This window comes from Trypanosoma equiperdum (assembly GCF_001457755.1).
Source record: "Trypanosoma equiperdum strain OVI genome assembly, contig: ctg_779, whole genome shotgun sequence".
In the NCBI taxonomy this organism is placed as follows: Eukaryota; Euglenozoa; class Kinetoplastea; order Trypanosomatida; family Trypanosomatidae; genus Trypanosoma; species Trypanosoma equiperdum.
The window spans coordinates 1,955-13,764 of NW_027124730.1; the positions used below are offsets into that span (position 1 = coordinate 1,955).

The 11,810-nt window shown below is 47.9% G+C and overlaps 5 protein-coding genes and 1 pseudogene across 6 annotated transcripts; all 6 read left to right on the top strand.

Moving 5' to 3' along the window:
- Positions 1-2: 2 nt before the first annotated feature.
- Positions 3-839, top strand: TEOVI_000365800:pseudogene (annotated as a pseudogene). Its single transcript has one exon. A coding segment is annotated over exon 1 (837 nt).
- Positions 840-1,200: 361 nt separating this feature from the next.
- On the top strand, positions 1,201-1,515 carry TEOVI_000365900 (Transmembrane proteins 14C, putative; the record flags this gene model as incomplete). Its single annotated transcript, XM_067226536.1, has 1 exon — positions 1,201-1,515. One exon carries the CDS (start codon positions 1,201-1,203, stop codon positions 1,513-1,515), a length of 315 nt encoding a protein of 104 aa, XP_067082637.1.
- Positions 1,516-2,058: 543 nt separating this feature from the next.
- On the top strand, positions 2,059-5,289 carry TEOVI_000366000 (uncharacterized protein; the record flags this gene model as incomplete). The annotated part of the gene is made up of 1 exon (XM_067226537.1): positions 2,059-5,289. One exon carries the CDS (start codon positions 2,059-2,061, stop codon positions 5,287-5,289), a length of 3,231 nt encoding a protein of 1,076 aa, XP_067082638.1.
- Positions 5,290-6,335: 1,046 nt separating this feature from the next.
- TEOVI_000366100 (Histone-like transcription factor (CBF/NF-Y) and archaeal histone, putative) lies at positions 6,336-6,734 on the top strand (the record flags this gene model as incomplete). Its single annotated transcript, XM_067226538.1, has 1 exon — positions 6,336-6,734. One exon carries the CDS (start codon positions 6,336-6,338, stop codon positions 6,732-6,734), a length of 399 nt encoding a protein of 132 aa, XP_067082639.1.
- Positions 6,735-7,062: 328 nt separating this feature from the next.
- On the top strand, positions 7,063-8,493 carry TEOVI_000366200 (Cation efflux family, putative; the record flags this gene model as incomplete). Its single annotated transcript, XM_067226539.1, has 1 exon — positions 7,063-8,493. One exon carries the CDS (start codon positions 7,063-7,065, stop codon positions 8,491-8,493), a length of 1,431 nt encoding a protein of 476 aa, XP_067082640.1.
- A 663-nt stretch (positions 8,494-9,156) lies between these two features.
- On the top strand, positions 9,157-10,941 carry TEOVI_000366300 (chaperonin HSP60, mitochondrial precursor; the record flags this gene model as incomplete). The annotated part of the gene is made up of 1 exon (XM_067226540.1): positions 9,157-10,941. The coding sequence occupies one exon, from the start codon at positions 9,157-9,159 to the stop codon at positions 10,939-10,941; it is 1,785 nt and encodes a 594-aa protein (XP_067082641.1).
- Between the last annotated feature and the right edge of the window lie 869 nt (positions 10,942-11,810).

Sequence of the window (11,810 nt, forward strand, 5' to 3'; positions counted from 1 at the left end):
GTGTCGAAGTGCTTGGTTGTGATTGGGTAGACGATGCAACAACGGAGCGATGCATAGAGGTACGGTTTTGTAGACGGGGCGCCCGTTGTCGAGTGAACAGTACGCCTACTGAAATGGTTGTACGCAGTTCGCCTGAGACAGAGCACCTTTACATTGTAGCTCTTCATGAAGAAACTATCATCGGAAGCAGTGATGCTGTTGAGATTGGTGGCATTACTCGTCGCGTCGGTGCGCGGATGGTAGAGGTGAGGTCCACGGACGCGGGAGCGGCTCGTCTCTGTGTTGTGCATATCATGTGGTCCAGTGAAGAAGAGGACTGGACTGTGTTTTTCCGTCAGGTGGAGGATTACGAGAGAAATATTCAACCAATTGCAGCGGGCACATTGACCACGGAGGCACCTCAAAATCCTCCCTATGTTAAGCACGCTGTCCCACCCTTGACGGAAAATAATGCACAGTGGTGCGTTGGTAGCCCGCAGTATGCTCCCAAAGGTATGCTGAACTACTTCGTGACATCAACACAGTCTGTTGATGTACCAAACGCGTGGCGGAACTTGTACACGAGTCCGTGCCCACTTCTTGTTGTTCACAAGGAGCAACTAAGTAAAATCAATGAAACGCTCCCAGCGGGATCTGCGGCAGAGTCACCAACTCAGCCTGTTTTGGACGGTTTTGGATCCGACTCGGCTCTCGAAGACATTTGCTTAAATCCGACAAAACCAGTGGATCTAACCGGAGATTACCTTCGTAGAGAACGTTACCGTAGTAGAGTGAACGTGCCGTGGAGAAAAGGTATTTCCACCGTGAAAGCAAACCCTTCACATTCAACAATTGGGTAATTGCGATGGCAGTATGGTGGGGTTGCCATGTGCTGATACGACATGAAGGTTTTCTGGTGTGTGACGGATCTGCTGAATGCCATAGATAGATATTTCCCATATGTGAATAATATTCATCTATTATTTTTACTGCTTCCCATGTGGTCGCATAGGGTGTCTTGATAACTTCTACCGTTGCTTTTGCCTATATTATTTTTACTGTGTGTGGCGATGCACACTGTATTTTTCTCTCTTGTACAACTTAGTGACAAACCGGAGAGATACGTCATAGTAAGGAGGACACGCACACATCCACGCCTTCACTCTCATTTTTTTTTGTGTATCGAGCAGTTATCACCAACCATACTTTAATTTATCTAAGATGGCGAACGTAATTGCCTCAGGGACTCTTGCCGTACTGCTCCCTTTGGGAGGTTACATGGGATACAGCAAGAAGAATAGTGTCGCAAGTTTAGCAGCCGGAGTTTCCGCTGGACTCATCTCAGCGGTTTCCCTCATTTACCTTTTGAGTGACTCCAATCACAAGGTGGCCAACCGTGTCGAGGCGTGTATGTCGTTTCTGCTCTCTGCCGTTATGGCATTCAGATACTTGAAGTCGCGGAAACCCACACCGTTGTATGTTTCCTTGCTGACTGGAATATGCTTTCTCTTCGGATTTGCACCTTATTCATTTTAAGTTTCGAATCGGGGCGTAGCAACGGTAGCGAAGGATAAAAACAGAGGACGACGAAAATAAAAGAAATTGAAAGGGATATTTAATGTAAGAAAGAAATAGAGAGAGGGGGGGGGTTGATACTTTGAATATGGCACTGAAGGAAATATAATTCAATGGGTATGGGACCATATGTGATATGTTGAAGCCCGTACGGGGACGATTAGCGTTTCTATTAATACTTTTATTCTCGTTATTATTGCTATTATTTTTCTCGGTTACGCAAATGGCTCAGCGGTGTTTACTGGGTTGATGGCACGTAGTACAGCTCATGAAGGGTCTGCGGGTGATTCCTGTCGGGGGTATTTTCGTCGTCCCTTCTAAAAAAAAAATGTTAGCAAGACTACTGTCACTCCCCTTATTTTTTAACAACATGAGAGAGCCGTGCGTGGTTTTATTTATTGTACTTGCTCCCCGTGGATGAAATCTCAGTCTTCGCGTTTTCTGTTCTTAACCTGATTCCCAAGACAGTTTTTTTTTTCTTTTCCGGTAACTTGATTATTGGGGATGAGAAGAGCCTTAAGTGGGCTTTTCCTCCCTTTGCGGTTGCTGGCACCCATTCAGACTCGAAACATCCACGGGAGTCGGATCATCAGAAGAGATTACACCGATGACGAGGGCGACGATGAAAAACTCACCAAGGATCGATTAATTCACTCACTGGGTTTTGAAAGTGATAACATGGATAATCTTTTGCACGATATTACTACCGGCGAGAAACCGATCGAATCTTCCAGGCAAAGGGAACACGGACGAAAGCAAATGTCCCGTGTTGCAGAGATTTGTATGAAAGAAGAAATGTTCTCCCAGGTACTAAAACAGTTGGCTGCGGCGCACAAAGGGGTAGTTGTTGAGGTTCCCGGTGGTGGAGAGAGGGATGTACCCGCCATATCTGAGGAGGATGACACACTGCATGAACTCATTAATCGTCTTGGCTTGCAGGTGGAAAAACATACGCGCATTGAAAAGGTTGATGACCTTCCCGAAGTCCGTGTGCAACACGCCGTGCTCACTCTTCTGGGGCGTGCGCTTCAGCAGTCACTAAATGGCTTCCGTCGTGAGTGTAATAAACGTTTCAAAGCTCGTTCTGCAGGTAAGGAGTCTGAAGATGTCGGTCATCTCCTTGCGTGGCGGTGCAAGGTTCTTAAAGCATATGCAGAATGCTTTGCCTCTCTCACCGAAGTGCATCATCACTTTTCTAACACGGTGGGGGATAAAAATACGGGTGACAATGAGAATGCAAGTGACGTGTGTACTGAATGCTTGAGCTCCGCTGCAATAATTTCTTCTGGACTCTCCGCGACGGTCGAACTGCGATGGCATTTGTCCAATTGTCTGAAGGTGGCCGGGGCGGAAGATGAAACTTTAACGTCATTAGATCATAGCATTATGAGTTGCTCATCGCGTCTGCTGACTGACGCCAGTGCATTGTTGGAAGAAACAGTTTCAAAGGGAGTACACGGCACCGGTGGTTCGGCACAACCATCTCTACTTCACAGTGTGTTATTGCTGGCTGAGCGAACACTCGGGACACTGGAGACGACACGAGGGGCAGCGTGTAAAGATCTATCGGGGAGTGTTAACGCTTTCTACTCAATGATGCTTTGTGTACTGTTTTCGTTTACGTCGTTTCCCCCAGGAGCCACATTTCAACTGGAGAGCCGTTGCATCACAACCCTACGGCAACTTTGGGCCAAAATAGCACCACCGCTAGAGCGACGAACCAGTGATTCACTAATGACACACCGGACGGTACATTCAACTTTGAACCTGAGATACCTGCGTTGCAGGGAGGGGTTGCATGCGGACAATAAGTTTCTGCAGTTTTTATCGTCAAAACCAGATAGCGCATTCCTCGTTCTTGAATTATTGAACCGTGTGGCTGCGGTGTGGGCAACGAGGAACGAAGCCAGGGATTATGATTTAATTCCTGCGGTGAACTCCAGCGCCGTGTTGTGCCGCACCTTGCTGGAGATGGAAATTGAGTTGTATTTCCTTGCCTGCAGCAAAACAGCAAAGAACTGGATCGTTCTGGTTGACCCTTCCACGAAGAAGGAAGGTGCCACGCAAGCGCAGCCGCCTTCAGAATCTGCTTGGGAACGTGTGTTGGTTGCGGCTTCCACAGTCCGCGTTGGTGTGAGCTCGCTCATTGAGCTATATGTAAGGTCATACGTTTCGCAGGATCTTCAGGGGCCACCACCGAGTAATCCAAGGACGAAGATGGCGTTTACCAAGCATCCTGCTTGTTGTTTCCTCAAAAATATATCCGCTTCCTTTTTCCCGTTACTGCGGCGGCATTATCTTGACACACTTGGTAGTGAGGTTCTTGTGAGTTGCCTGCAGGTATTTCTCTTGCTGAAGCAGTTGAGTGATGTGATGGAGAGTGGCGGTGGTGGTGATGACAGACAATCGGGACAGGTTGCGGAGGCACTACGTGTGTGTGGTGTACCGCTTTCGCAGGCTGCCGAGGTAGCGTTCTTCATGTCATTTTTGCAATACGGTTGCCACGTGCGTCCTGTGTCTTCCTCTGGAATTTCTGCGGACAGCGTTGTGAGCCCAACAATCGTATCAATGTACGTGAGGGAGGTGTTATTCGCTTTGGATTACAATACCGCGAAGCAGCTTCGACATCTGCGTGCCAAGAAGGTCCTCCATTGCTTTACCGGCTTGCGATGTGACAATGGAGAGAAAGTGGACGGCAGACTACTTCGTCGGCAGGCGCAATCTGTTTTGAGTGTTGTCCATGCCCATGTTATGCACCCTTCTTTCTTGTGGATGCCTCTGCATCAGTTACAGGAAATATTTTTCATACTATCGCATGAGCGAGAATTGACGAAGGGGCTTCGCAACACTAAAGGGGCTTTGGGGGATGAGGCATCAGAAACACCCTCGTTGTTTTCCGTGGGGTCGCATGGTGCCAAACCTCGTCACTTTTCCCGGGCCCTGGGATACTTATCCCTTCGTCTTTACGTTGTGACTAACGTTCTGCGCCATTACCGGATTTTCCTTCTCCGCGGTGATCGTCGAAAAGGGGTTGGCATGCCCCTCAATGACTCTGCTGTGGAGGAAAGGAAGAGGATGAGAAGGCAGTGGTCACGGGACATGGCTCATTTATTGCACAGCAAGTGCAGTAACTTATTAGCTGAAGTGGAGGGGCTGAATCCCGCAAATTCCACGGACCAGGAGAAGGCAAATTGGCGCGCACTAGCAAGACTGGAGGCCACGATAAATTTGGCGGTTCGTAACAGTCTTATATATAGCGTGAAGAAGAGGAAGCGGATGGCCGCTTTGGATGCGGCGCGGGAGCGTGGTGAGGCTGAAGCTAGTGTGGAAGCTGGTGATAACACAAGTCCCGAGGATATAGGAGCGGAACCCTCCGATGGTGAGGGCACAGCCGACCACAAAGCACCTGCCGAGAGGGTGTTTCACTTGACGTTGATGCGGAATGATGCGGAGGCGCCTCTAGGATTTTCGCTGCATGGCAGTCGTTCGACAATACGACGTATCGTATTTAAAAATGATGGTGTAATGGGAGGAGCGTCAGTTGCTGGGAACAACACACCGTTTTCAGCAGCACTCCGTGAAATTGGCATATTGGACCCGCACAGTGTCGTTGGTTGGCGGATTACTCAAATCGACGGTACAGATGTGGAGGACACCAGTGCAATAATACCTTTGATTAGGGGTAAGCGAAAGTTTTCAATGACGCTTCGTCCAGGAGATGATAACAAATCTTAATAATTATCAGATACACATGCACCCTTTTTCATTCGGTCAGTGTTTTACACATTGTAACGGTCCCTTCGTTTATTTTTCGAAGAACACACACAAAAGGTTTTCCATAGATGGGCATAGAGAGTAGTGTAAACATGGCTCGATTTTCGTTCCATGGTGCGCGTGCCTCACTTTCTGTTGCGACAATTAGTAAATATTATTGGTTATTGCAAGCTACTTCGAATGACCCTGTTTACTTTTCGTTCCTTTCATTGTCTAAACGTATGTGCATTTGAAAAAAAATGTGTGTGGTCCCCTTTGATTTCCCATCTATTAGTTGGAAGGAAAGCATATGTTTGAATAGCCGTCCGTAGGAGCCCCTCCCCCGATGCATGTTGATTCACCCCTGCAATGGGCTACCAGTGTGTACAAAAAGAGAAGCGGTGCCGTGTGATGATATTAGTGATCTTTTGAAGTTAGCCCTTCAATCCGAGAGTTTCGTGATGGAATAACCGTTTATATTTGATTCTGAGATTCTTTCCGTATCTTTCTTTAAGTATTTGAAACTGGTTTGCTCACATACTTCACCCTCTCGACCAGCTCTGCTATTGCGTTTATTCTACTGTTTCCCCTACATTCTGTCGGTGGCCCAACACTCCCTCTTGGCCCCTGTTCAACGTGCCTGTGTAAACAGGGTGTGCTTGCCGCGTAGCTGCACCGTGTGATAGAGGTAGCGGAGATGATACTCCATGTACTTTGTCAAGTAAGATATGATGTTATCATTGTTATTCTTGAAGTTAGCCCTTCAATCCGACAAATTTGTGATGGAATAACTATACTATGTTATTAGCTGAAGTCTTGAATCTTTCTTGTTTCTTCCCTTCATTAATCAAACCTTGTTCGTGACTACTTTACTTTTTGTTCGTACGGCTGCAGCACCATGTTTGCGTACGTATCTTTGAATTGCTCTTTGCCATTGTTTTGTCGTATTCGCTTGTGTGCGTTTTGTTGATGATGTTTCGAGTTCATATGCCCTCCTTCTTTCTACAACTGCGGCTTTACATGGACTCATGAAAGGACAAGGACGAATGGATTTAGCTGGTGACTTAGTGAAGGCGAGCGACACTCAAGGCACCATAGCAGATATTGATGCGGCTCCTCTTCCCTCTCCAACTGCACAAAACTCCGCTGTAAAAGCTCGTAGTTTGGCGGCCGGGCAAGTGGACCGCATCGTTGCTGCCGCTGTGCCCGCTGGTATGCATGTTGCTCGCGACGCGCGCATAGCGATGCAGAAGGCCGCAACAATATCGCTTCTGTACCTTTCATGTCTTGCAGATGACGAACACTCTCGTGAGTCGAGGCGAAGGGTAACGCTTTCCGCTAATGACATAAAAACCGCACTGAAGGCTGGTGGGATGGGACATTTGGTGCCACTCCTGCCAACGGGTCAGGTGAAGCGTGGTCGATGAAGTAACACCCTGCAGTTTGATGGATATGCTTGCGAACGGGAACTACACAACTGCAACAACAACCATCATAGAGATAGACATACAGTTATTATTTATTCCATTTCTCAATCTCGGTAAAGAAATGTTGCTTTTCAAACCGAGTGTGCATTTCGTTTTTTCTCTACTTTTCTCATGAGCCTCTTAGTGAGAGGAAGGGGGAAGGTGTACCACGTATGCATCTTAATAATGCATTCCTTTATATATGTGAAAAGATTTACCGCGGTTCGCTTGTGCTCAAGTTTCTCTTGTTTGTTTCGCTTTTCCACACTTCTGATTAGTCGCAGCAAATATGATAGGAGAAGCTGTTCGTCTGTTCAAGAAGGGCGATGACCTGGAAATGCACAAACTGCGGTGCGTCGCCACTGTTTTCTTCTTTTTATGGGTCGTAGACACGCTAATCGGTACGTTTAGTGGCTGCAGGATTCTTCAGGTCAACGCCTTCATCACATTTAACACATGTGCCGCTGTTGCTTCAGGGGTGGTGTCACTGAACTACTGCCGCATTGTGCAGGCGCCTTCCTTTCGAGTCAAGGAGCAGATTACGGCGCAGCCGAATCCTCAGCCGCATAGTTTACTACTTGGCGGCCAAGAGCACCGTAACCAGCAAAACGGGGCGATTTCTCTCGAAGGTATTCAGGGGTACTACTTCGGTGCAAAGCGTCTTCACACGCTCATTTCGTTCGGTGCGTCTATATTTGTTTTGTTTGGATCACTCACCGTAATGCTAGAATCAGTTCACGACATAGCACACACGCGACAGCCCTCACCTAAATTGCTTCTCCTCACAGGAGTGGTACATGCCCTGCTTATTACTGTGTTTGGGGGAGAAATTGACGCGCATGACCGCATCAGTGGAACGCTGTCTTCGCAACGAGAGCCTCGTGGTCTCCCCAGTATCCACGTTACGATACGGCAGGTTCTGCGCAGGCCTCTGCTGCTCTTTTCCAGGGCCTTTTCCCAACAGTATCGCATTATTCGCATTGTGTTGCGCTCTTTTTCTGCTTTCACGTGCATCTTAGTCTCGCTTTTAGTGAGACTTGGCGGGTCTTCAATGTGGGAAACTATTGGAGTGATGTTGTTGGCATTCTACGTTTTGGCTGTCACCTTGAATCAATCCACATCAATGGCGTGGCTTCTGCTTAACAACGCAACGTGCCAACCCAACGTGGCGGCAAAGTGTGAGCGTGCCATTCGTAGTGTGCAGTTGGTTCCGGGTGTAATGCAGATAAAGTCGTCCTGCTTTTGGGAGGTGAGTGAAGGGGAGCTTATGGCCCTTGTGCAATTGATTTTGCTAACATCGGCAGACCCCTTGGCGGTGACTCAAGAAGCACATAAGATACTTGCAAGTGTTGCGGCTTACGTTTTTGTGGAGGTCAGAAAGCCTGATGAAGAAGACAACTTTGACCCCGGAGAAAGTTCTAGCTATCAGTGTCATAACCACTCTCATGGGCACGACCACGGTCACTCTCATGGACACAATCATGACTATGGTCATCATCACCACCATGGAGGTGGCGAGCGCCATGCGTTTTCTTCCGAGGGGTGCAAACCTGTAGTCACGCCGGAAGAGCCGGAATCAACACCAAGCGCTAATGTAGCATTGTCTTCTAGTTTGTATACCGTGCCTCCGGCCACTAACAACATAGCTGGGCATTCCGGTGTGCACGCTAACGTCAGTACGTTACTTGGAGGTACGAGGGGTTCCGTCACCGCAGTTTAGTGGCTGGCTGATTATCACCAGCGGTGTCTCTTGGAGTTCCGTGCGTGAGGGAGCGTGTGAGCGATTGATCCAACCTCAGTGCAACCTTCATTTTCCCCCTTAATTTATGTGTGATGGCAGGAAGGTATCGACGGGTGCTTGTTTAGATGTGAGCGGTAAAAGCGCCAGACGACGCATGCCGTCATGCGTTCGTGCGGTCAGTCCCTTTTCAGCTTCCCACCGAAAAACACACCACCACAAGAACTATAGCGCTTTATGTCAAATTTGGTTCGTGAGGAAAACGTGCTGCAGCGGGAAATTGTCTCTGTTGTCCCTTTTTGTGGACAGTGCGACGTGATGTTTTGAGGCATTTCTTTTTCTTTCCCTTTCCGTCATGCACTTCGTGCGTTCAGATTACGTGGATCATTGTGAGGTGCTGAAAGGAGAACTTTACCCAATGTTGATGCACAGTCTACATTTCTGAAGAGAAATGTGTAAGGGATTGGTGCGTCAGGAAGGCATAGGGGAAAATGTACATTTACATGTGCTCTCTTGCATGGCGCTTGGATATGCATACCCATATTATCTTTTTCTCCTTCTGGCTATCTCGTTGATGACCTAGAATCTGTGAAATCGAAAAGAGTGCAGAAATAACAGTTTAGAAGACAGGATCTGTGAGACGTCATGCTGAGGCGCTCCTTCGCTTGTTGCATGCAGTACGGCTCGACGCCGAAGGACATTCGTTACGGCATCGAGGCCCGTAAGCTACTTTTGCTTGGTGTGGAGAATCTTGTGAAGGCGGTCGGTGTTACATTGGGGCCGAAAGGACGTAATGTCGTATTGGAGATGCCATATGCTAGTCCGAAGATAACAAAGGATGGCGTGACAGTAGCGAAGCACATTGAGTTTGAGAACAGCTTTGAAAATCTGGGTGCCAACCTCGTGCGGCAGGTGGCTGGCCTCACAAATGATACAGCTGGTGACGGAACGACCACTGCAACAATTCTCTCTGGAGCTATATTTCGAGAAGGGTTCCGTAGTGTTTCTACGGGTACGAATCCAATGGACTTGAAACGTGGGATTGACTTGGCCTGCCGCGAGGTACTCGCTTCATTGGCTGAGCAGGCGAAGCCCGTCACCTCCAAATCGGAGGTAACGCAGATAGCAATGATATCGGCTAATATGGACGTTGAAATTGGAGCGCTCATTGGTGATGCCATGCAGCAGGTTGGTAAGGATGGTGTCATCACTACGCAGGAGGGCCGCTCGTTGAACACGGAGTTGGAACTCGTGGAGGGAATGTCCTTCGAGCGGGGATTCACATCACCATATTTTGTAACGAACACCAAGTCACAGAAGTGCGAATTGGAGAATGCACTAGTGTTTGTTGCAAACCGTAAGTTGTCCAGTGTTGCCCACATTCTTCCCGCACTGAACCATGCCATCCAAAAGAAGAGACCACTCCTTGTTATTTCCGAGGATTTGGAGGGAGAAGCAATGCATACATTCCTCTATAACAAAATTCAAGGAAGAATAACAGGCTGCTCAGTGAAAGCTCCTGGGTTCGGTGATATGCGAATTAATCAACTACAGGATATTGCAGTATTCACCGGTGCGCAGATGATTTCAGAGGATTTGGGGTTAAGTCTCGACCAAAGTGATTTTTCGGAGCGGTTGCTTGGATCATGTAAGAAAGCTACAATATCGCGTGATGAATGCATTTTAATGGAGGGTGGTGGAAGTGCCATCGCGGTGGAAGAGCGCGTTCAGATGATCCGTGATATGATTGCAGCGGAAGATCACGAGTACAACCGCGAGCGCTTGGTAGAGCGGCTTGCTAAGTTGTCTGGAGGTGTTGCAGTAATTAAAGTTGGCGGTGCCTCCGAAGTTGAGATCAGTGAGAAAAAAGATCGTATTGTTGATGCCCTTAACGCCACGCGTGCAGCGGTAGCGGAGGGAATTCTTGCTGGCGGTGGTACAGCTTTGCTCGTTGCATCAGTGCGGCTTGACAGCGTGGCGAAGGACCGCAGTTTGCCTCCAGATATCCGCACGGGCGTTAATATAGTGAAAAGGGCTGTCCGCTTGCCCTGTCGTTACATTGCGAGTAATGCGGGTGTGGAAGGAAGTGTTGTGGCGAGTAAAATTATGAGAAGGAATGACCCAACGTTCGGATACAATGCGCAGACAGGCGAGTACGTGAACATGTTTAACGAGGGTATAATTGATCCAATGAAAGTTGTAAAATCAGCGGTAGTAAATGCGTGTTCAGTGGCTGGAATGATGATTACGACGGAGGCTGCAGTTGTGGAAAAGGATGTGCTCGCGAAGGAAAGCCGCATTGAAGACAGGGGGTTGGAAGACAAGGAAAAGCGTGAGGGGCTGAACACCATGCGGAAACGTGTGAACGAGTCGCAGGCGCCCCTCCCAGCTCTGGCACCTCCGATGAAGTTTCAAATGAAGGGTATTTAGAAAGTTGACAAGGGAACGAGATGGTGATGAAAGTGACTTCTTTCCTACTTTCCATGATTTGTGATGTTCTGTCATGTAGTGGCCGATTAGGGGAGGGATAACCTCGAGATGCTATGCGAAATTCACTGCGTGAGTGAAGCTGAGTTACGCTGAGCAGGTGTCTTTGCATGTGTGGGCAAAAAGACTCCACAATTACCTCACCACGTTGCTTCGTGCATGTACTGCGCGCATCCGCACCTCAAGTACGTTTCTTGTTGGTAACTGTGTACCGTGTAGTACGGTTAGTTTCTGTTCGCGACGTCTTGGCTTGTAATGCAGTGGAGCCCGTGTATGTTGTTGTTATAAAGGTGTGTATGGGAAATGTTTCCCCCTCAATTTAGCACATTCTTGATGTTATACCTGTGGGGTGGGCGAGGACAAAAGGAACGGAGAGCTATGGCTTGAAATCTCATTGTTTAAATGAATGTTGCCCCCCCCTTTTCTCGCTGACTTTGATGGTTTAACCGCGTCTTCACATCGTATTTTATTCATTTTCCCACAAGACCCGTTGTGGGTTGCATCTCTCGTACCGCAATCATTTTTCAATTTCGTAATAGTAATGATTATAACGGTATTAAATGAATTGAGCGATAGGGTTACCCAGTGTTCTTACGTTGGGAATAGAACGAAGCTTTTACTTGGAGGAGGGTGTGCTAAGCGCAGGGGGAGAAGGGAAGTAACTGTGCACTTCCACCAAGCTTTGCCAAACTGACAACCGGCTGCACTTGCATGCCAAATGAAATTCCTTACTCTTTTTTTATTCTTCCCTTTTCTTCTCGTCATAGGTTTAGCTCATTCTTCGCTTGCGTACTTGTCCATTTTTTTTTTTT